Consider the following 23,105-nt stretch of genomic DNA (forward strand, 5'->3'; position numbering starts at 1 on the left):
CAATGGATCATATATCGAGTGCAGAGAGAGTATGAGCGTGCAGCGTTTAAAGCGTGGAAGTACTGACCTTACTTTGAGTTTGATTCCATAAAAAGTGACAAAAACATTAGTGTCCGCTGTGCGTGGGAAGAAAACTTCTTTTTACAGCGAAAAAACCCCTAAACTTCCAAACAAGCACCGAGTAGCTACGACGTAATGGGAAACTCACAGAGAAACTCGCGGATTCTTCCACTGACTGCTGCGGCTCACCTGCACCAGGGTAAACCTCCGCCTACCCCACTCCTGCTTTACAGGTGAAAATAGAGCAACAGGACCGCTGAGTCTTTGACTTTATTTATTTTCTGCTGTGTTTTACTTGCATCTATTTGAAAGACTGAGTGTAAACACAAAAAATATTTTATTTTATGAGCTGGAATGTGCAGAAAATAGGTTTAAATGTTAAACTAATTTATTCAAGTCAGAGAATATTGCATATAATTTAATATTTGCTTGATGCAAAAAGTTAAAAGATTAAACCTAATAAAACAAGTTTAAAAAAAGAGACGTTTCCATTTCCATTTTTCCAAGAATAGGTTAACTTGAGTTCATATGCATGTAAAGGTAGACGAGCGAATACTTTTGGCAATACAGTGTAGTAAGACAGACAAACATCTGACATTTGTATCATAAAACAAACAAAGAGGATAAAAAAATCTAGGATATGTTATTGAAGACAGAAACTTTATTATTTTATTCTAAGAACGTTTATCAAAATACTGTAATTGTTCAGACATTCTGGCAGAGGACATGTGGAGACCAATCCACATGGTTTAATTTTACCAAATTTTACCAAAATGATGTTTTTTATTTTGGTTGAAGAAAAAGAAGAACACAAACAAGAAGAGCCTAAAGAAACACTCTAGAGTCTATAGAGATCATCTGACAGTGAATTAGACTCAATCTCAGAACAAAAGCAGGGATGTCTGGAGAGGGAATTAGGGACAGGTGCCCAGGACAACAATGATTTGATTCAGAGAAGTGGTTAACCTCCAGAGAAAACCAACACCTATCGCACTGGTTAACATCCCTGGTTTGGACATCAAGGTCATGAACAGGTATGAATTCCTGGGTGTTCACCTTAACAGTGAACGGCACTGGTCACATGACACCCATGGGCAGTTCACTGTGTCGTAACAAGTCTTCAGTAATGTCTTGCACACCCCAAGAGACTTTGATGGTTGCCTGCTGGGCAAGTGGCAGCACAGAGGGGTAAAGGAAAAGGCTTGTGCGGCTCCTGACTGAGAGAAGAAGATTGGTGCAGAAGGGCAGCTCTGTCTGGCCAGCTCCCAAAACTCTAAATAGCAGATGTGTGGAGGAGGATGTTAGCCGAGCTAACGTGCATTATGGACAACACCTCTAACTCCTGGCACGAGACTGTTAGAGCCACAGTGCTATCGCGTCCTGACAGCATTCAGACTATATGATACATGATAGATGATAGTTCTGTTTATTATTCATTTTTGTGTATTGTGATTGACTATGTGCTTCACATGTATGATCGATTGGTTTTAAAACTTAAGAGCCTTCTAGGATGAAGGTGAAACGTCTCTGAGAAACATACCAGAAGGCAAAATTCTAGAAATGCTTGTCCCCAACAATTTTGGACATATGTCACTGAAAAACTGTCATGGAAATGCAGCTAAAGAAATTGAAATCTGAATTTCCTCATTGGTCACAGTTCACACTCAAAGACATGCCTCTAATGTTCCTGTTGCTGTATCAGCAGACCTGCTTCTAAGCCCTATCACCACAGTATGCTTCTCACCACATTTTGGACCTGGCTCTGGGGCTCACAGACACTTTGCTACCCAGCCAATCATCTGCATCCTGATGCAGACGGGACATCGCCAATCCTTTGCTATTTCGCCTTTTCAGGCGGAAGAGGGCTACTGTCTCTCTGCTTCTCACCCTGGTCAGAACCTGCCTCTTCACCTAAGTCTGAGGACATCAAGGTGCTAATGATGCTGAGTTTTCTGTTTATGAGTCTTCAGTAAGCTTGGTGGTTCGATCCCAGTATGCTCCAGTCTACATGCCAAGTGTCCTTGGGTAAAATACTAACCATGCTACTCTCCAATGCATCCATCAGAGTATGAATGCATGTGAATCTTAGATAGGAACCACTTGTCACAGTCTGGCGAGGGCAGACTGTATGAATTGAAAAAGGACCCAAAATGCAGACTCCAAGGAACAGGGAACAAAACTTGAATGTTAACAAAAAGCGAGCCGTTTAATATGGCTGAACCTCCAGCTGGCACAACAGGACCAGGCGAGGCAGGGCCAGACGCAGCAGAGGCCGGACCAGGCAAGGCTGAAGACTCTGACGAAGCTGGACCAGACGAGGCTGAAGACTCTGACGAAGCTGGACCAGGTGACGACGAGGCGGCCGCAGGTGGCGGCTGAACGGTCCCCTCGGACCCTCCAGCTGACGAGGCATGAGGCTGGACGGGCTCCTCGGGCCCTCCAGCTGACGAGGCAGGTTGCTTTTCAAGTTGCAGCAACACACAGTCTATAGTGGGTGAAATGAGTTCGTATGAGTTCTCAGACTGAGGTGTGGCAGAACCAGGTGAGGCGTCGTCCTCAGGCTGAGGCGTAGAAGCAGCAAGCAGTAGCGCAGCAGGTGGTGGTCCTGCAGGCGGCGGCATGGGAGCCGCAGGAGGTTGCGCTGCAGCCACAGGTGGTGAAGCAGAAGGTGGCCAGACGGGCTCCTCAGGCCCTCCAGCTGACGAAGCATGAGGCTGAATGGGCTCCTCGGGCCCTCCAGCTGACGAAGCATGAGGCTGGACGGGCTCCTCGGGCCCGCCAGCTGACGAAGCATGAGGCTGGACGGGCTCCTCGGGCCCGCCAGCTGACGAGGCGTGAGGCTGGACGGGCTCCTCGGGCCCTCCAGCTGACGAGGCGTGAGGCTGGACGGGCTCCTCGGGCCCCCCAGCCGACGCGGCATGGTGCTGGACGGGCTCCTCGGGCCCTCCAGCAGACACAGGAAAAGGCTGCACAAACTCCAACTTAGCCCCTGGCTCCAACCTGGCCTGGATCTCGGTCCCACAGTAGCTTAGCTGAGCCTCATGGCTAGCACTTCCAGTGCAAACAGTCTTATAATTTGGCTTCTTGGAAGCAAAGTTCATAGCATGATCAATACACTGGGATGCTAGGTAATTGTGCAGAGGGATAAGATATTCCGTGGAAGACTTGGCTGGTGATTTTTCAGTCTTAGTCATTTCATAAACATGCCCATGAACCTTTAAGGCAGTGTTTGTTCCAATATTGTCCTTAGAAAAAACGCGTGGATTCAGAATACAATCATCCACCTCATGTTGCTGTGAGCCGTGGTGACGACCTGGACGCCGCCTCCTCCTGGAAGCCGTGGTCGTGGAGGCCGGCGCCGCTACGGCTGAGATGAATGTAGCGCTGGAAGCAGCCACCGGTTGAGGTGAGGGAAACGCAGCACTTGTCTGCTGCAGTGGCGACATGGACATGGAGACAGGCGGGAGACTCAACACGCCAACTTTAGCTCCTATAGCTGGCATAGGGAGGGCTGCGTCACAGAGGGGCTGGAGTAATTCAGTCTGCATGCTGGGGGGCTGCTTTGGCAACACGGTGCGGATGAAGCCGTGCAAATCCTCCGACAATCCCTCCATGTAAGCCGGGTATGCAGACAGAATCCGGTACAGCTGAACTCTAACTGACTCCTTCTCACTCTCCTGTCTGCACGCAGAATAGATTTTCCACTGTCCATGGAGAATGGTCACACGAGTGCTGAACTCCCAAAAATCCTCAAAGATGTCTGCTGGGTCCATTCTGGTCAGGTCGTTCTGTCACAGTCTGGCGAGGGCAGACTGTATGAATTGAAAAAGGACCCAAAATGCAGACTCCAAGGAACAGGGAACAAAACTTGAATGTTAACAAAAAGCGAGCCGTTTAATATGGCTGGTAAAAAAGGTACAAACAAAGGGCAAGGCAAACTGAAGCAAAATTAACACAAACCTAAACTGGGAAATCTAAACAAACAATAAGAAAAACCTAGACAAGAAACTTGGAAGCATGGCATAGGAAACATGGCGTGGACAACAGACGACCTGACAATCACACACTGAAAACAGAGGACTTAAATACACAGGAGGTGATTAGGGGAAGTGGAGACACATGAGGAAACAGCTGGCACACATGAACATAATGACGTCACAGTGGGAGAGTAAAACTGAACATGATGAACACAGAACACCAGACCTCTTCACAATAAAACAGGAAACATAATGAGACATAGACATGACAACCCGAACTTGACAACGTAAGACACAGACATGAAACGCACGAAGAGCAGGGGAGATTTAACATGGTTGGAAACACGAGGGGAAAATAATAACTAGAAACACTTAGGCATAATAATACAAACTTGATAACATAAGACACGCAGCATGAAACACGAAGGGTGAGGGGAAGCTTAAATACAGGGGAAGAAAACACAAGGAGTCTAATAACCAAATGAACTTAGATAACCTAATGAACAAAATAAACTCAAACTTAAAACGCTGGGTCAAAAGACCCAGGACCATGACACCACTTAGAAACAGCGTACTTTGGACATACTTCAGTCATCCATGGGTGAATGTACAAGTAAAGTGCTTTGAGTGGTCAGAGTAGAAAAGCGCTAAATAAGAACCAGTCCATTTACTTTCCCGAGCAGCAGATATAAAAAGTGAATTTTCAGCCTGTTAATATAAAGACTGGTTCCATCTGTCTTCCTTCTCTCACCCCAACCAATCACAGCAGATGGCCCCGCCCCTCCCTGAGCCTGGTTCTGCCGGAGGTTTCTTCCTGTTAAAAGGGAGTTTTTCCTTCCCACTGTCGCCAAAGTGCTAGGGCTAGTGCTATGGTTGTTGGGCTTTTCTCTGTATGTAGGCTCTACCTTACAATATAAAGCACCTTGAGGCGACTGTTGTTGTGATTTGGCGCTGTATAAATAAAACTAAAATGGAATAATTCCTGTGGCCACAAACACAACAGGTGGTGAAAGATTATATAATATAATGCAATGTGATGTATATAATTTCAAATTAATTATAATATTTTATGAAGACATAGTTTGTTCATTGAGAAATTTGAATATTGTGGAAACTTGAAATGATTTGACATTAACATTGAAGGTAACTGAGGTAAAATTCTTAGTTGGGTTTTTTTGTTTGTGTGTTTGTTTTGAGTGGTCACATCTGCTGACCCTCTACCTACTTTGCTATGGAAGCTCAGAGACTTTGAATGGTTCCTCTACAGGAACTGTGCAAGCCCAAGGAGACTGTGTGCCCTGCTGAGCAGTCAGAGTCACCAGCAAATTTAGTGATGACACCTCAGATGTCTCTTTAGGGTTGACACATATACTAATTGGTGTTCTCATCTTACCCCACATACAACACATCACTCAACATGTGTGGTCTATGCATCCATTATTTTAACGACTATAGAAGCACAACCATGAAAGTCATTTCCCTTCATCATATTACTGCTCTTTAGGTCTTCTTGATGTTTCTTGTACTGAATTGCAAATCATATTGTACACTTAACCTTTTATTGAAATCAGCCAATAACACATCCCTCTGTCATATAAAATCTCATCAATATGGACAAAATAAATGACAAGATATGACCGACAGGATACCACATCCAAAGTGATCATGAGCCCATGTTATTAAAAGCTACTTCTGTCCACTTGTAAAAGCCATTAGCAGAGCTGTAATTGACTAGTGGACCAGGCGCTTGTTCCTGCAAATTATTTAAGCGCATTCCAAAGTACAAGTTCAATCAAAAATGTAATGGCATGTAAAGTGTTTATGTATGTAAATCCTTTTCCAGGCTATATATTTATGGTAATGACATGCTAGAGCAGCCTAGTAGCATAGGGAACTGAAGAGTGTGTAATTACACTAATGCTCCACTGACTAATAGGCCACAGGGGAGGTGGAGTCTGTAGGCTTGTGTTAGCTCACTTACTGATGCACAAATCCCACCAGCATAGAAGATAGACTCCTGTGAGTCTGTGTGTTCAGACTGAGGAGTCTTTAGCAGGGCTTCATTTGTACACAAGACTGGTTTGGGATTATGACAAGTTTGTTGGTTAAAAAAGAGATTCTGTCTTGAATAAAAGGGCTAAAATTAGCAATGACTGAATATAGAGTAGTCGCTAGAAAGTCTTTTTATAACATAAGAAAGTACATCGATGCATATGGTTGCCTGAGTAAAAAAAGAAAAAAAAAGTATCAACAGTGTGTCAAAATACTGCTGCTAATGATCTTCTATGTAACCTGTCAGAAACAAGGATGTAGGTGCTGTTATTTGGTTAGTGAGCATAAAATCTTGAGGCATGATGTTGATGAGTAGACTCACACACAGATATATTGAAAACACTGTAATATCTGACAATTATACCTACAATGTAGATTCAATCATTACATACAAAATGTGTAGCGAATGTGATATAATAGTAGCTTCTATATCACATTTACCTTCCACACTGGCATGCCTCCACTATACCTAATATATATGTCATACAAAAATAATAAAGCACAAGCTTTAAATGTACTTGAGACTTTTGAAGTATAAAGATAGCCTTCAAAACAGTACATACTATATTTTATGAATGTGAATGGAAACGTTGCAAACAGTAATGTGCATGCAGAGGCAATTCTCTACTGTGGCAACAAAACAAACCTATATAAATACATGAAAGGCCAGAAAAAAAAATAAAAGCTTTTTCTTGGAAACAGCAGGAAAAGAAACAATAACAAGAAATTCCACAGACAGACCCCGACCGCCAGCGTAGAGACAGATGCCACTGTTCCAGTCCTTCCAGAAATGCAAAGAATATCCAGGTAGCTCATATAGTGGTCAAAGTAATCTCTTAGTAAATGAACTGATGCTTTTATAGCACTTTTCTACTCTCCCAGAGCACTTGTCACGCTTTATACGACATGCCACACTCACACAAGCGCTTTCTTCTATGCTTTAAGGGCTTACTAGCTAACATTCACACACATTCATTTCTGAAGCATTCCGATGGATGCATCAAAGAGCACCTTGGGGTTAATGCCCTCTCCAAGGATCCCTGGCTCCCCCATGCAGACTGGGGGAGTCAGGGATCAAACCACCAACCTTCCAATCAGTAGATGACCTGCTCTACCTCCTGAGCTACAGCCATCCCATTAACTCATCTGAGGGCACTGCTGGGACATTAGTCATGATTCAGGTTGTTCTTTCAACATTACTTAGTGTCACTGATCATCACAGCTGTTACTTTAACAAACTGATAACTGATTTAGACTATATTCACAGACCCATCCATCTATTCGTTTCCACTTGTCCTTATCAGGGTCATGGGGGGGCTGAAGCCTACCCCAGCGGATAATATAGAATCACCAAATAGCCTAACCCCATTAACTGCATGTCTTTGGATTGTAGGAGGAAGGCAGAGTACCAGGAGAGAACCCACATAAACACAGGGAGGACATGTAAAAAGGCCTGGAGTCAAACTCAGGACCATTGCTGTGAGCAACAGTGCTAAACACTACACCACCATGGTGCCCTATATTGAGACATTTAAATTATATATTCAGCCCACTGAATTGTGTTAAATAAGTTACTTTATTCCAGCGTGTCTTGGGTCTGCCCTAGGGCCTCCTCCCAGTGGGACATGCCCGGAAAACCTCACCCAAGAGGAGCCCAGGAGGTATCCTTGTGAGATACCCGAACCACCTCAGCCTGCTCCTTATATTTTTTATTAAATCTAATAAAATTAATTTATTGGATTTGAAAATATATACCTCAAATATGAACCATGAATCATGTCTGAATATATTAACCCTTTATGTTGATTGTTTATCTTATTTATAAAATACATTTAAACTGGTATAATACCAAGTAATTTTAAGTTCCAGGTCTCAGAAAAACCCAAAATATTTGAAAATCTAAAAGGTATTTTTTAAATTATTTAAAATACATTCAGGTCATTAAATTTTAAATTAAGTGGTAATGATTCATCTCATAAATCTTCTCCTCTAAACAGTTAGAACTATAAGTATCGCTGTTGGTATCTGCAGTACTGGTCCTGTATTTACTTGCTATTGATACCAAAAAACGTAGTGTCACTCAACACTATCAGCTTCAGCTGGATTAGTCAGCATACTGTTAAACTGAAATGACCACACCCCTAATTTTAAACCTTATGCTATCCAAAGAGTTTAGTTGAGCTTTAGATATACACCTCCAACACGATCCAACCACACTGACCTGGCAGCAGACGAACCCTCCAGTATATGCGCAGGCACAGCTCCTCCTTACGGAAACCACGCTGACATTTGCAGGTCAGTAGAGAGGGGTGTTTGGCTAGCAGGGCATCCCGCCTCTCCACGCACTCAGATGCCAACTGTTCTGCCTGCGGGGACACCGCTGCATCTTCTGCACATAGCTCCAAGCCTCGATACAATGCCTCGCACGTGGGTTCAACGGAGCACACACGATGAGCTTCAACACAGTCGATGGTGGGGGCAGGGAAGTTAAAGATGGATGCTGAGGATGGCAACACACCTAGGAAAGCAAAAAAGTTAACATCAGATACACTGCATTACTATGCCGTGACAAGGTCTTAGAGAAAATACTTACAGCGTATACATATAGTGACTTGAATAGCCAGCAAACTATTGCAGCTAAGATAAGATAAGCTAAATGTTAGCTTTACTGTTTGCACTGTTATATGTTTACTCTTTTGTGGAGCACAATTTTTTCTGATAGAGAATAAAATGTTGAGTGGCGCACCACAGCTAATAAGCAACAGCACCTTCTTCTGGACTCAGTCACTGGCTTTCTGCACCCTCATAGGTTCATACTCTCAAGTTAGAACTGTATTTTCCGCACTATAAGGCGTATGCTTTCACTTTCATATTAGTGCATCAGTGCGCCTTATAATCCAGTGCGCCTTGTGTATGAATTCTGGTTGTGCTTACTGCAGTGTTGCCAACTCCTCAGTAAGGAAAATCGCTATTGGCTGTCCTAAAAGTCGCTAGAAGTCGCTAAATGACGTCATTTGCATAATTGGTCATGCTAATCTAATTGTAACCTATGTTGTTGGAGAGAGAAATAACATCGTGGAAGAGACATAAAGTGAGTAAAAAACGTCCTAAATGCATTTAGAATTTATTTAGAACTACAAATTAAATTTATTTTAGCAATTATTGTTTTTTAATGTCACAATTCCAACCCTGCTCCTTATCTGGGCATGGACCGGTAAAAGTAACCCGAAATTGGCACTCTGGTGGAGTTACTTTGTGTGTGTGTGTTTATAAGTAGTTTTAAACCTCGTGATCCACAAAACAGCACAACAGTAAAAGAAGAACTGACTGCGCTACAGTCAGTGCGGGAGCAGCGGCTTCGCTCATGTGCGATTCATTTGCAGTTCGGACGCATAGGTGTGAACATCTTCTGCCCTGACAGCAGCTGGGGGTGGACTATCCTCCGCCCGTGAGCACTTTGGAACGGGCGAGGTACCCACGGCAGCACCCGCTGCTTGTTGAGAGTAAGAGCGATACCCGCTTTCACGTCAAAAGTCGTCATAAATAAGTCTCCAATAACACCAGAAAAAGTCGCCAGAATTGTCGCTAGTCGCTTTTTAGAAAAAAAGTCGCTAAAGGGGTCTGAAAACTCGCTAAATATAGCGACAAAGTCGCTAAGTTGGCAACACTGGCTTACTGACCTTGAACCAATTTTATGTGGTACACGGTGCTCAAAAATCTGTCAAAAATGTTTTAGTACGACTTTGGTAAGCTACAAAGCCGCATCGCTTCATGGATTGCTGGAGCATTACAGCTACTGTAGTCATGGGTCTTGCTGAGTAATCTGGGTCCTAAACTCCGTTCACCTCAGGTCTCAACATCAAACGAACACTGCAGCATCACTGAGAGTTAAAAACTGTCTAAATTCTTTCATCTTTAATAAAATGATCAGCGTTCCTGCTTTACCAGTTGTAACAATTAAGTTTAACATCCAGGCAACCATGTAGACAGAATTTATTAAATTTAACGGAGTTAGGAGTTAGCAAGAAGTTAGCTCGCTAGCTTCCACCTAAACATGATATAGCATGTTCTGACTGAGAGTTTTCCGAAAAATTCAAACGTACAGCTCTGCTATCACTTCCAACATAAATGAAGACAGGAAACTAAACAGCATGACGTTTGTAGGGTTACTGAAGTTGGGCTAGCTGGTATAAAATGATGTCGACGTGATCACTAGCAATGCAGCTATGTTAGCATAACATCAACACAGTGAAGCTGGAGGATGAACGCCAGCTTTTTTCCACTCGATAAAAGTTAACGTGGGGGTTCCCGATGGTTAGGGACAAATGCAATTGTAACCCTAGTAACTGCATGTCTTTGGACTGTGGGAGGAAGCCAGAATACCAGAGATGCAGATAGCCACAGCAAGATGGCAGGGTCGAACTCAGAACCTTCTTACTGTTTGCACCATGCTGCCAGGTAGGAATATTTCAGTATTGATTATTTCAATATTGAAAAGGCTGACCCTAGCCATTTTTATGCCACTCTCCTCCAAAGTTTTAGAACCCAGGAAACAAAGAAAATATGAATTACTATACAAAAATAAGTATAAAACCTATACACCACAAAAACTGGAAGCAATTTGGTTATTTTAAGCTGATAGTTGGTCAGTCGTGGAAATTCCGGGTTCCAGTTGCCTAGTTAACCCTTTAACATATATGTTGTACATTAATTCTGCACTAGTATTGGTAGTGATAAAACTTTTACAAATTTAGGACCGGTTGCCAGTCTGGGCTAAGACTCACACTTGCCAGCAATTTAAAATGACCAATTAACCTGACCACATGCATTTCGTTGGACTGTTGGAGGAAGACAGATGTGGTGAGGCGTGGTCGGCAGTGCCGTGTGGACGCACCTGCATGGCATCCGCAATCACGCCTGCAGTGTTAAAAACACGGGGAAGCATTGTGGAAGAATTGTGAAACTGCTATCAAATAAGCGGTTCTATATTAATATGTAACTTGACCTGTTAAGATGTTTTTGATTGAAATAGCTTTTGATTTCAGTAAATATGATCTTCTGATGCTGCAAATTCAACAAATGACCATTTTCAATTCTCTACAACCTATAAAATGTTTTGAAACTCTGTTGTGCGTTATAATTTGGAACAGTGCGTTTTACGATTTTTATTTGTGAAAAACACTGTTATCATTGGGAGGTTTGTTCAGTAACATTTGAATTATACTCTAATGGTTGATGACTCAAAAATTATGCTGACTGTCATTTGAATCGACTATTTAGGAAAATCAGAGGAAAATATCACTTACATAATAATTTGGAACTTGGTGTATGTTCCCTCTGTCACCATGTCAGCTATGTCATAGTGTTTCTGATGTCTCTGAGTCTGTGTCTGTGCGTACATGTCGTATTTCCTGTTTCACTTTGACAGTCTTGTGCGCTTGGTCAGTGTATCTAGTTTTGCCTTCCCTCATCTCATTATGTTTGATTTGTCCCAGCTGTGTTTCCTGCTGTTCCCCATGCTCCCGTGATCCTACCTGTGTATTTTAGTCCTCAGTCTTCCCCTGCTTGTTGCATCGTGCTATGTTTTCTCCTCTCATGTTCCTGAAAATATTCTAGCTCCTGGTCCTGGTTGGTTTCCTTCCTCAAGTTTCTTAGTCTCCAGGTTCCAGTGCCCAGTTTAGTTTCTAGTTTTTGGTTTGTTTTTTATATTAATGTTGTTGCAACGTTTGAGGCTTTTATTTCTGAGTTGACTGCTTTTCTGGGTGCTCCACGTGGGTAAAGAAAATTCTGCATAATAATTTTGGCTTTGGAATGCAGTCTAAAAGTGAACTAGCACAAATTCTGTCTGCTGTGCTTTAACATCTAAGACAAACCACACCACAGTCAAACTGAAAGCGTGCTGAGAAGAATTCTCTGTGTGGTTGTTTGGTCTGCATTTGTGTAATAGGCATGATGCCAGTTGTCATGGACTAAGCACACAGTGACAATTTCACTCATCTGACTTTTAATAACTAAAGAATAGATTTTTCTGTCATTGCAACATTCCACCCCCTCTTTTGTTTTCTTACCTACTTGAAGAAGTGTACAATAAATGTAGGTAGGAATGGATGCTCTCCAAAGTCAGTCTTTCCTTTATGTATTATTTTCAAATTGCTCTTAAATTCTGTTGAATCCAAAGTTTTTCCAGAAAGAAATTGTTGCTTTCTGAAGTAAGATTGCTTCAATTTGCAATAGCAAAAAAAATAAAATAAACAAAAACAAAAGCCTTGATGATCCACTGCTAAAATCCAATAACTGACACATGGGAAGTGCGACCCTCTGCCATCCTATAATGATGGCAGAAATGTCATATGGGGAGGTGGAAGGGGGAATGCAGAGATAGAAAAAGGAAGAGATGGCAGTGCAGAGAGCAAAGGATGTAGAAGATTGTGAGCGAGCATACCAGTGTGAACCTTGATGGGTTGGACACGTGCACAGCATGAAGCACAATCAGCAGCACCACAGGCACACGCGCATGCATGGGAGAACACAATATTGTATAACCACAGGGGAGGGTTTACAACACACACACTCATGCACACATACCTTTGAGTAAGAATATTGTGGTTGGGACAGCATAAACAGCCGTAATGAGAGACTTATCACATACACAGTACTTTTTTCAGTAATTAGTAATCTAACACATTACTATCTAATTCTAATTACTTTCTATCGTTACAATGCCGTTACCGTTACTGACAAGAAAATGCGATGCAGATGCGTTACTATTTTTCAACACACATACGATTGAAGCTGTCTTCAGCTTACTGGGAGCCAGAGGGCAAAACAATTGCACAAGTGCTGCTGATTGGCTGAGGAAGAAATAAGTAATCATGGCAAACCAATCACATGACCAATTTAAAGTGACATAGCAAAAATGACTACGGGAAGAAACTGCGTTGTCTAAAGAAAGCCCTCAAAAGCAAAAACAAAAGCCAATAAACCCTTTCCTATTGGTGGAAAAATGTACCGTGTTGACCAATCAAAAAAAAAACGACATGGCAACATGGCATTGGTTGTTCAGGAAGATTTTTTTTATTATTCTTTTGTTGAGGGAAGTTTTAGGAAGGGTGGCAGCAAGAGACAGAGCGAGAGAGGGAGGGAGTTTTGAGATGTGAGAGATTTGTGACGTTTAGCGTGTTTGGAGTGTGTAGTTAATGTTTTGTCTTGTGTAGTTAGTGTGTAGTGTTGTGGATAGTTTTGTGTTGTGTGTCAGAACAATGAGGTAACTGCTGCAATCGCTGCCAAAAAGCCACCATAAGCAGACAGCAGTGTAAACGGATAAACATTTTTTAAAGTAACGCAATAGTTACTTTTCGTAGTAATTAGTAACTTGTATAATATTGTAACTCAGTTACTAACTCAATTGCTTGAAGAAGTAGCTAGTAACTATAACTAATTACTTGCCCAACACTGACAACTTTTAAGACCTGCTGACTCAGTGGAGGTTAAACACTGTCTGACGGGGGGCGTTTACTGTATTTACAACTTAGAAAATCAGTTTGGCTCAGATTAAAGTTAAGTCTCATAACTGCTGTTAGACGTTTAAACTGAACCATTTGCTGTTCTTTATTATTTGGTGTTCATATGTGTTGGATTTTTTTTTAACGGAATTGAATTTTGAATCAAAACTAGCATTAACAATCTTTTTTATACAAGGAGGAAAGAGAAGTGTTGGGATTTATGTTTATCTATAAAACTAATGTCTCATAAATAGAATAACATATTTGTGTTTTATTTTTTACTGCACACAGTGAATTGTAGAGAGTTTGGAAGTAGACTGCTACCCTAATAGTAACAGACACCAGACCCCTCACAGGAACGGAGCCTCGATCATAAAGCTTCTCTTACAGAATGCAAGCTCCGTCTTTACACTGGACGACAAGAGATGGTTGCCATGGTAATGGAGACGCTTAGAAAGCTGCAGAAGAGGAAACCTGAGCCGACATCACACCTAAGGCCACTCTAAACTGTTCTGACCAATCATATTAATACCACGTTTTTGTGACATGCAATAAAAGAGTGTTTACTTCCTGGGTGCGGCAGCCTTTTGTCTCTGAGCCAGAGAGAGAAGGTCCATGGTGCCATGTAAAACTAATTTGAAATTCCAACTGTTTGGATAATAAATTGTGAAAACTTATAACTGGAGCATATTTGCCTTCTCTCTCATAAAAAGCCCTACAGAAGGTGCGTTTCCACTGGGAGGAGCAGCGTCTGAACCAGCATGCTCCAGCCTGTCCAGAAATGATTACATCATCTGGTTCTTAATATTTATTCAACTGTATTCTAAGCACAAGCTGACTGTTAGAATTTTCAGAGTTCACAAAAATAAAAATAAAAAACAACCATCCATCTTCTTCCGCTCATCCGGGGCATGGTCACGGGGGCAGCAGCCTAAGCAGAGAAGCCCAGACCTCCCTCTCCCCAGCCATCTCCTCCAGCTTGTCCAGAGGAACACCGAGGCGTTCCCAGACACGCTGAGAAATATAATCTCTCCAACGTGTCCTGGGTCTGCCCCGAGGCCTCCTCCCGGTGTGACACACCTTACCCGGGACACGCCCAGGACCACATCAACTGGCTCCTTTCGATGTGGAGGAGCAGCGGCTCTACCCTGAGCCCATGGCTAAACTTCTCACTCCCCCCCGCTCCCTACTCCCATCACTCGTCAACAAGAGATACTTAAATTATTCCACTTGGGGCAAGAACTCGTCCCTGGCCCAGAGTAGGTACTCCACCCTTTTCCAGCTAAGGACCATGGCCTCAGATTGGAAGGGGCTGATTCTCATACTACCGCTTCCCACTTGGCTGCGAACCGTTCCAGTGCGAGCTGGAGGCCAATTATTTAACAAGGCTTGTTAGAAACTATGAAACACATCGTGCAGACTTCTGGATGTTAGAAGACAACTAATAATTCTCATGAATAAGACTAAAGGCAGAAAGTCGGCCTTTATTTATGAACATGTTAATAGCAATGTTGATAGCACCCCGAGATTTATATTATATTATCCATTCATTCGCGTCCGCTTATCCTTTTCAGGGTCGCGGGGGGCGCTGGAGCCTATCTCAGCTGTCATGGGGCGAGAGGCGGGGTACACCCTGGACAGGTCGCCAGTCTGTCGCAGGGCCAACACACAGGGACAGACAACCATTCACACTCACATTCACTCGCACATTCACACCTATGGGCAATTTGGATTAACCAATTAACCTATCCCCACTAAGTGCATGTCTTTGGACGGTGGGAGGAAGCCGGAGTACCCGGAGGGAACCCACACGAACACGGGGAGAACATGCAAACTCCACACAGAAAGACCCCGGCCTGATGGTGGAATTGAACTCAGGACCTTCTTGCTGTGCGGCAACAGTGCTAACCACCGTGCCACCCTATTATATTATCTTTCTATTATATTTTATTTATATTATATCTGTACATATATTTATTCTTATAATTCTTGAATTCCTATTCTTATATTTTGCTTTGTTTCTTCGTTCATCAGCTGTGCAGCTAGTCTTACAGCAGGGTCCTGCTGAAAAACTGCAAAACACATGGAAACATGTTGATGATGGAAATAGCAGGTCTGCCTCAAGTCTTTGTGTTTCCCTAATGAGCATCAGTAATTAATCACAGACACAACTTTATTCCTTTTTCATGTTGGCTGAAAACAGTTTTACATATATGCTCTTATAACAGGACGCAGACACTTTAATTGCTGAGTCTATGCTTGAAGTTTGTTTGTATACCTGATCTTTACTCTCAAACCTTTAAACTGCAGCGGAGAGAATAAAAAACTGTCGGAGCAGGTTTGATCATTTTGATTAAAAATCGGCTGGAAACTCCACATTTTCACTCACTCTTTTATTTAAAGCATGTGTTAAGAGATTATATGATGGGGGAATCTTTTATGTGAGCTGCATGTGAAGCCCTTTGTACTGAAGAGCAAACGGTCACATTGTCACAGGAAGATGCGTGCATTAATTTGGTTATTTATTAAATATATACAGTAAATGTTGTTCTGGTTGATTCTAATCGGCTGCTGAGTCTCTTACGCCAGCGTAAGGTTGCAGGGTCAGATAGGGTAGGGGCCACACAGGTTTATAACCTCAACCTCCTCGAGCGTGGAGAGAGGCTGAAACCACTTCTCTGGTGAGCCTGGTGAAGGAGAGACATTAGTTGGGGCATTCCCGCCTCCCTCCATTGTCATGACCATCTCACACAGGCACAGAGAGCGGATGTTGCTGCATTGCAACAGCGCTTTCCAGACGTTCCCCCCTCCTGCTTGGCTGTACGACTCTCATCGAGCACCATTTTGAAACGCAGCTTGGAGTGACGGTGCGTTCATGACCCGACAGGCTTCCTGAACATAAAAGGCAAATTGTTCAGAGGGAATTGGCTGAAATGCAGAAGATAGGTAGCCCCATAGTTCTTGTGGTGAAGAAAGATGGGTCTATACGGTTCTGTGTGGACTATCGCAAAATAAATAAAGTGTCACATTTTGTTGCTTACCCCATGCCCCGGGTCGAAGAACTCCTGGACCGGTTGGGCATGGCCCGGTTTTTCACAATGCTGGATTTAACCAAGGGCTACTGGCAGAGTCCCTTATCTGCAGAACCCAAGGAAAAAACAGCCTTCTCCACGGTTTGTACCAATCTGTCACACTTGCGTTCAGCTCGTTCAGAGCCCCAGCCGAGTGCTGCAGCCACACAATGCATTGCTGCCCCCTACTTGGACGATGTTATCATCCATAATGACACCTGGGTGGAGGGTAAATGAAGTTGGTGTTCGCCCTCTGAGAGGTGAAAGTCAGCGGAGGTTATGCAAGTTATGGTGGCACCCACGCTTTATCGGCTGCACCTGAGCCCGACTGCTTGCTTGCTATGATACTGGGCTGGGCAGACATCTCCAAAATCTGGATGGGCTGGATGGGCCTGGGCCCCCTTTCCCTGTCGGGTCGCGGAGTATGGGGGTGCCTACTGGGGTCAGCGGGGGAGCTGGCCCCAGGGAGGGGTCACTTGCCCCTCCCTTCCTTCCCTCCCCATCTCCAGTTGCCTCCCTCTTCCCGCTCCACCACAACCACCCACACATGCAGGGCCTTGGAGTAGGGGTATGTCACCAGGGTGAAGAGGAGGCTACCCCCCCCCCCCCCCCCCCCGTCCCCTTCTGGCTGCCTGTGCCTCAATTTTATCCCGCAACTTAGACATTCACATTATTCACACTCTCATTACACATACATATAGGATCTTGGGGGTGGGCACGATGCACGGAGTCCAAATTACCATCAGGGTGTACACCTCACCCCCGGCGTCGTTGCCCACCTCTCAATGTTAAATACACGTAGACATTGAGGGCTAGCAGGAGGGACCATGCGCTTACCTGCTGCTCTCTGGCAGGTAGCTCCATGCCCTCCTGGGTTTTAAATGCACCTTAGAACACACATGCATCAACATTACAATGAGCGGGTGGAGGGAGGTTTGGAGTCTTCTCTCACCCCCATTCTCTGCGACCTGCTGGAGCGGGGGGGCTAGGAGGAGGAGTTGGCCGTCCGACTGCGGTCCGGAGTGTGGGGCGTCCCTGCTGCTGCGGAGTCGGGGCAGTCTGCCTCTCCCCACCGCAGGGAAAAGGGTAACACCACCTGGGTCTGGGTGCAGTTCCCCCCTCCAGGGGCAAGGGTACCTAGACCCGGTTCGTAGAGTACGCTTGGGGAGTGTGATCGTGTGTACAACGTCTCTTTATGTCTGTCTCCACGTTGGTTGAGTGTGGAGTAAGTGCATATGAGAGCATGAGGGTGGGAATGGATGTTTGTATCTGTGTGTGCCTGTATGTCTGTGTCTATATGTCAGGTTGGGTGTCAGACGCCACCTCTCTGGGGACATCTCAGGCCCTCCAAGGTTTGGAGGCCTATCTCCCCCTACCACCACTTCCCCTGCCAGTGGCGGACTCCCTCAGACATCGGTGCGTTGGTGGTTCTTTGTGTCCGGGGATGGGCGTCCAGGTACACACCGGCTCACTCCTTGGCGGCCGCTTATCGGGGCCTGGAGCCTGGGGCTCGCTCGGGCCACTTCGGGGGTGGGGTGCCCCCAGCCTCTCGGCCTGGGGCTCGGTCACTCAGGCACGGCTGGCTGCCGGCGGAGATCACGGGCGCGTCACTGCAACTCCCCCTGGCTTCTGCTCCGCGGCTGCTGAGTGAGCCCTCATCTGGGACTCTCCTCAGCTCTTTCTGGGACAGTGGCGCAGCTGCCCCTCTGTTGGTCTTCCTTGGTCTCTTGTGTTCTGGGGGCCTCTGGATGTCTGGAGTTTTGATCTCCTCCACACCTACTTCACGCCCTGGAGGACGGGGCTGTGGCCCCCCCCACACCCTCTAGCAGATCATTACATGAAGGAACCTTTTAAAAAACAAAAAACAAGCGCGTCCATGCTCACAGGTGTACACACGGGTGATCATACCCACAAACTACACCCTTTTTGGCTCCTACCTCAAAGCACACTGTGTTCTGTTGATCTTATGTGCTGCACAATAATGTTTAACATTTAGTATTTACTGTCATATTCCCATATATCATTGTGATGTTGTTTATTCTATTACTCTTGTTCTCTTCTGCTTGTTTTCTTTTTTCTTTCTCAGCAGGTGATCCAGGTGATTGATATATGCATTTTTTTTTCTCTGCCCGTTCTGTTGGTTTTTGGTTTTTGCCCTTCTCCCCCGTCCCTCTTCTCAGCTGTTTCTCTTTCCCTCTTTCTTTCTCCCCTTCTTTCCCCCAGTCAAGTCTGTCCCATATTCAGTAAGTGAAAATAAAATAAACAATAAAAGGTGAATCAAATGGACCATTATGGCAAGGCTGGGATGGTCAGTTTGGTAAAGTAAATCCGTTGGGCATCTTTCTTTGCCTTTAGACAACAATTCTGATGGCAAAAGAGCCAAACGGGACAGGCAAAAAAAAAAAAAGAAAAAAAAAAGACATCTCCAAAATCATCAAAGCACTTTTGCAAATAGGCTTTATTTTAAAAACCAAACACATATTTGAAGATTCAACCACTCCATTAAGTGCATTTAGTGACACACAAACAGGGTATATTTCGAACTACAGCTTAGTTAGTTTCAACATTTCTATTGTTGGTGCTGAGAAATACCCAATGAAAGAATGGCCATCAGGCCAAAGCAATGGTTTTGACTCGATCATCGCTAGCCCTGCTCCCTGGCTTTGATGACTGAGACTGACAAATAAAATTAATTCATGAACACAGCCCCGAGGCCAGGAGTGCCAAAATGAATTAAATAAAAGGTCATTAAATAACTAGCTAAATGTGTCAATAAGTAATTTATTAAATAAATAATTAATTTATTAAATGTGTCATTATTTAAATAAAACAGGAAATAAATAATTTTATAAATGTTTTAAATAAAATGAGTGGGCATTTAAATATTGATATATTTCTTTAATTAATTCCAATTTTAATTAATTAATGAAACATTAAATGAATTATTCAACTCTTTAAAGCCAGTCGGAGCGGGCACGCTCCGTTTTGCGTAACTATTTTTAAGTCCCCGTAGAACCGGAATCACTTATGCAATAATTTTTTTTTGCATATGAAACCGGAGGAGTCGTACTTACATCTTGTGCCATCAGCTTGCCCTAGGTCACAGTTTCCTTCCACATAAAACTTTGCAAAAATATCGCGCTTGCAGCAACAAAAACATAATATTCCAGAAACACGCTTTGCCGATCCGATCAGCTGTTCAAAACACGTCCTACGTTGGAATAGACGTCAGCGCGAACTATCGCATATTTTCCTGGCCAAAACAGGAAGTGATGTCATTTTGTGGAAAATGTAGGGTTTTTTTTTTTTTTTTTACTTCAGGGCCTTATAAGCCTGTACTGGTGTTTTTAAAATTCATGTTTGACTTTATGCTTTTCTGAAGAGTTTCTGAGATGCTTAGAACTCAAATTGCACTGCTGGAAAGTGCTTTACACAACTTGTACATTCACACAAGCACTTTCATATACACTATTTCTAAATGCTTCCAATTTAACATTCACACACCAATGCCTGCATCAGAGAGCAACATAGTGTTAGCATCGTGCCCTAGGATATTTGCCCAGGATGCCCAAGGATGCCGTCTGGGATCAACTGCTCTACCACCTGAGCTACAGCTACCCCTGAAGCAAATAAGGGCTGGGATGCAGATGTTCAGCCATGAAACTAAATCCCATGAAGTTCTCTATCAGTGTTATTGAGTTAATAACACTTAGGCCACATGCAGTTTTTAGGCATGTAAATATTGACTGAAAGTTGGTGCCTCTGTGCACTACGTACCTCAGCATCTGCTGATCCTTTTCTGTAATATTAGGTTAGCTACCGCTTTGTGCTGACTAATTGTCATTCCCACTTGATCCACATTGTTATAATACCACTAACAATTGATTGGGGAATATTTAGTAGTGAGGAAAGGCATTGTTGCACAGATGGTATCCTATCGGCACCATGCTGAAATTCACTGAGCTCCTTAATAATAATAAAACTACTACTACTAATAATAATAACTTTATTTATAAAGCGCCTTCAAACAAAGTGCTGTACAACTATTTGAACCTAAAGAGATAAATAAAATAAAAGTGATACATAGCAATACAAGTAAAAAACACAATACAATTTAAAAATGGTAAAAATTTAAAAACTAAGAGCCATAGAATTAAGACATGTAGGATGGGGTGAACAACTGTGTCTTCAACTTAGTTTTAAAAACCTCCGCAGAGCATGCCTGCCTAATATCTTGAGGGAGGTTGTTCCACAGACACAAAAAGAAAAAGCACGCTCTCCATTTGTCTTTTTTTCTGACCTAGGAACCTTTAGAAGGCCAGAGTCCTGAGATCGTAGAGCACAGGATGGAACATAAAGGTGTAAAAGGTTGGAGAGGTATGAAGGTGCCGTTTAAAGCCTTGTAGGTGAGCAGCAGGACCTTAAAATCTGCTTGAACCTGACAAGGTAGCCAATGAAGAGATCTCAGTGCATGGGTATTGTGCTCAAATTTTCTAGTTCTTGTTAAAATGCAAGTAGCTGCATTTTGCACCATCTGTGAAACCCATTCTTTCACAAATGTTTGTAGGAGCAGTCTGCATGCCTAGGTTGTTGATTTTATACACCTGTGTTCATGGATATGATTTGAACACCTAGATTCAATAATGTAAGTGAATGTGAATAATTACTTTTGGCAACATGGTATAGACGAGGTCAAGCAGGACACTTTTCTTACAATTCCAAAGAGTCCAAAGAGTCGTGCTGACAAATTTCTCTCTTAGCAGCAGCTTTCTCTGTATCATGTAGACCAGATGCAATTATATCCAGCCTGTGAGATAATTTCATGCGTCAGTTATTAATGGCCCCTCCAGTATGTGGGACATCAATCTTTAGCCCTGCTGAGAATTCATGCAGGCAGAGGTGTTTTGATGGGCCCACTATGTGGTCAATCACATTAAAATACAGACTGGGCTCACATTGTTATGTGAAAGAATGAAGGGGACAGATGTTCCAAAGACAGCAAATGTAGTGGTGCAGGTCAGGTGTGCAGAGAGGCGGGGAGTCGGTGGTCTTCTAAAGTCTTTGTGGGGCCCTCGCTATAACACGCTTCACTTTTCTTCACTTTTCTTTTTTGCATGCTTTTTTTTGTTTGTTTATAGCCCATTGTGTTCTGCATCCTGATTGGCTGTAGACCATTGTCAATCAATCTCGTGCCGTGTTTCCTGTTTAGTACCGAATGCGTTCATCTTGTCAAATTTACATAAATCTTCAATCGCTAGCAGTGTGACTCTGAAGTGCTGCACTGTATGTTTGTAAGATTCCTCCAACAAACACAACAATGTCGACGAAACCTTTTGCACTGTCAAAGGCACCTGTGGTTGCACCCAAAAGGCAGAGGAAGATGATAACCACCGCACAAAAAGTTGGACTTCTGGACAGGCTAAAGTAAGGTAGAAGTTAGCATATTTTTCAGATTATAAGGCGCATTAAGTGAAACAAAACAGTCAGATAAGTCAAACTTTACTCAACTCATTCTTCTTGCTTCTTTTACTGCTGTACCATTGATTCTGGACCCGAAAACAGGGTTTGACCGTTGGTTTCATTCTATAATACTGGACTTCTACGAAGGTTTGAAGTTTGAGGGTGTTTAAACAAGAGAGAAAAGTGTGAAAATGTTCATGCCTGTCTGACAAAAGTGTGTAAAGTGTGTAGTGATGGGGTTTTACAGCCTTAAAACATCTATAATGACTGTAAAAAATAAAGTTGGCTACTTCGCCGATTAATTTTAGAACGTAACTCCTGCGATAAATGAGGGACCACTGTACATACAAAGTGTCTTTGATTGGCAGAGATGCAGAAATGTCTGTATGTAGCACAGAGCCATGGCTCAGTGTCTAAATGCATTTCACAGGCTTGAATATGCGCTTGAAGCCATTTATAATTCTTAACTCAACACAAACAAGCACAAGCAGAAATTTTAGAGAGAGTCATTGACCCACTATTGATCATGTGCTTCATCACACGAGCCAAGATGTGAAAAAGGACGTGAGTCCTTATCTGCACTGTTTTCAGGTAAAACGATTGCGAGACCTTGCCTCACTGTATCATCTGTCCAAAATGTAAACATTAGTATCCTCGAAAGAGTGACCTTTATCTTTAGAAGCATCTTTAGATACAGCTGAGGCCTGTGGTACTCATTACATTTACATGCTATTTTGATAGACTATCAGCAAGTAAAACAATTATGATATGAATGGAGGATGGGAAAGAAGAAAATAATTTGGAAAGCATCTGATTGTCTTAATTTTTCAGCATGACAATGATCCCAAACCCACTGCCAATGCAGGTCAAATAAAATACCTGCAGAAAAAAAACATAGTGGGGTATTACCAGTGATCGACTGGTCTCCCTGAGCCGCGGTCGACACATTATTGAACCAGAATGGAATTATCCTGACAGACAAT

General features: G+C 43.2%; 1 protein-coding gene across 1 annotated transcript in view; it reads right to left on the reverse strand.

Annotated features, from left to right (window-relative positions):
* The window catches only part of LOC113030172 (GDNF family receptor alpha-4-like), an 81,016-nt gene that overhangs the window by 37,859 nt on the left and 20,052 nt on the right, over nucleotides 1–23,105 (reverse strand). Inside the window, exon 2 of the mRNA XM_026181348.1 lies at nucleotides 8,311–8,607. Coding sequence (XP_026037133.1) covers nucleotides 8,311–8,607 — 297 coding nt within the window. The remainder of the gene's footprint in view (nucleotides 1–8,310; nucleotides 8,608–23,105) is intronic.

Source organism: Astatotilapia calliptera, chromosome 2, assembly GCF_900246225.1.
Source record: "Astatotilapia calliptera chromosome 2, fAstCal1.2, whole genome shotgun sequence".
NCBI lineage: Eukaryota > Metazoa > Chordata > Actinopteri > Cichliformes > Cichlidae > Astatotilapia > Astatotilapia calliptera.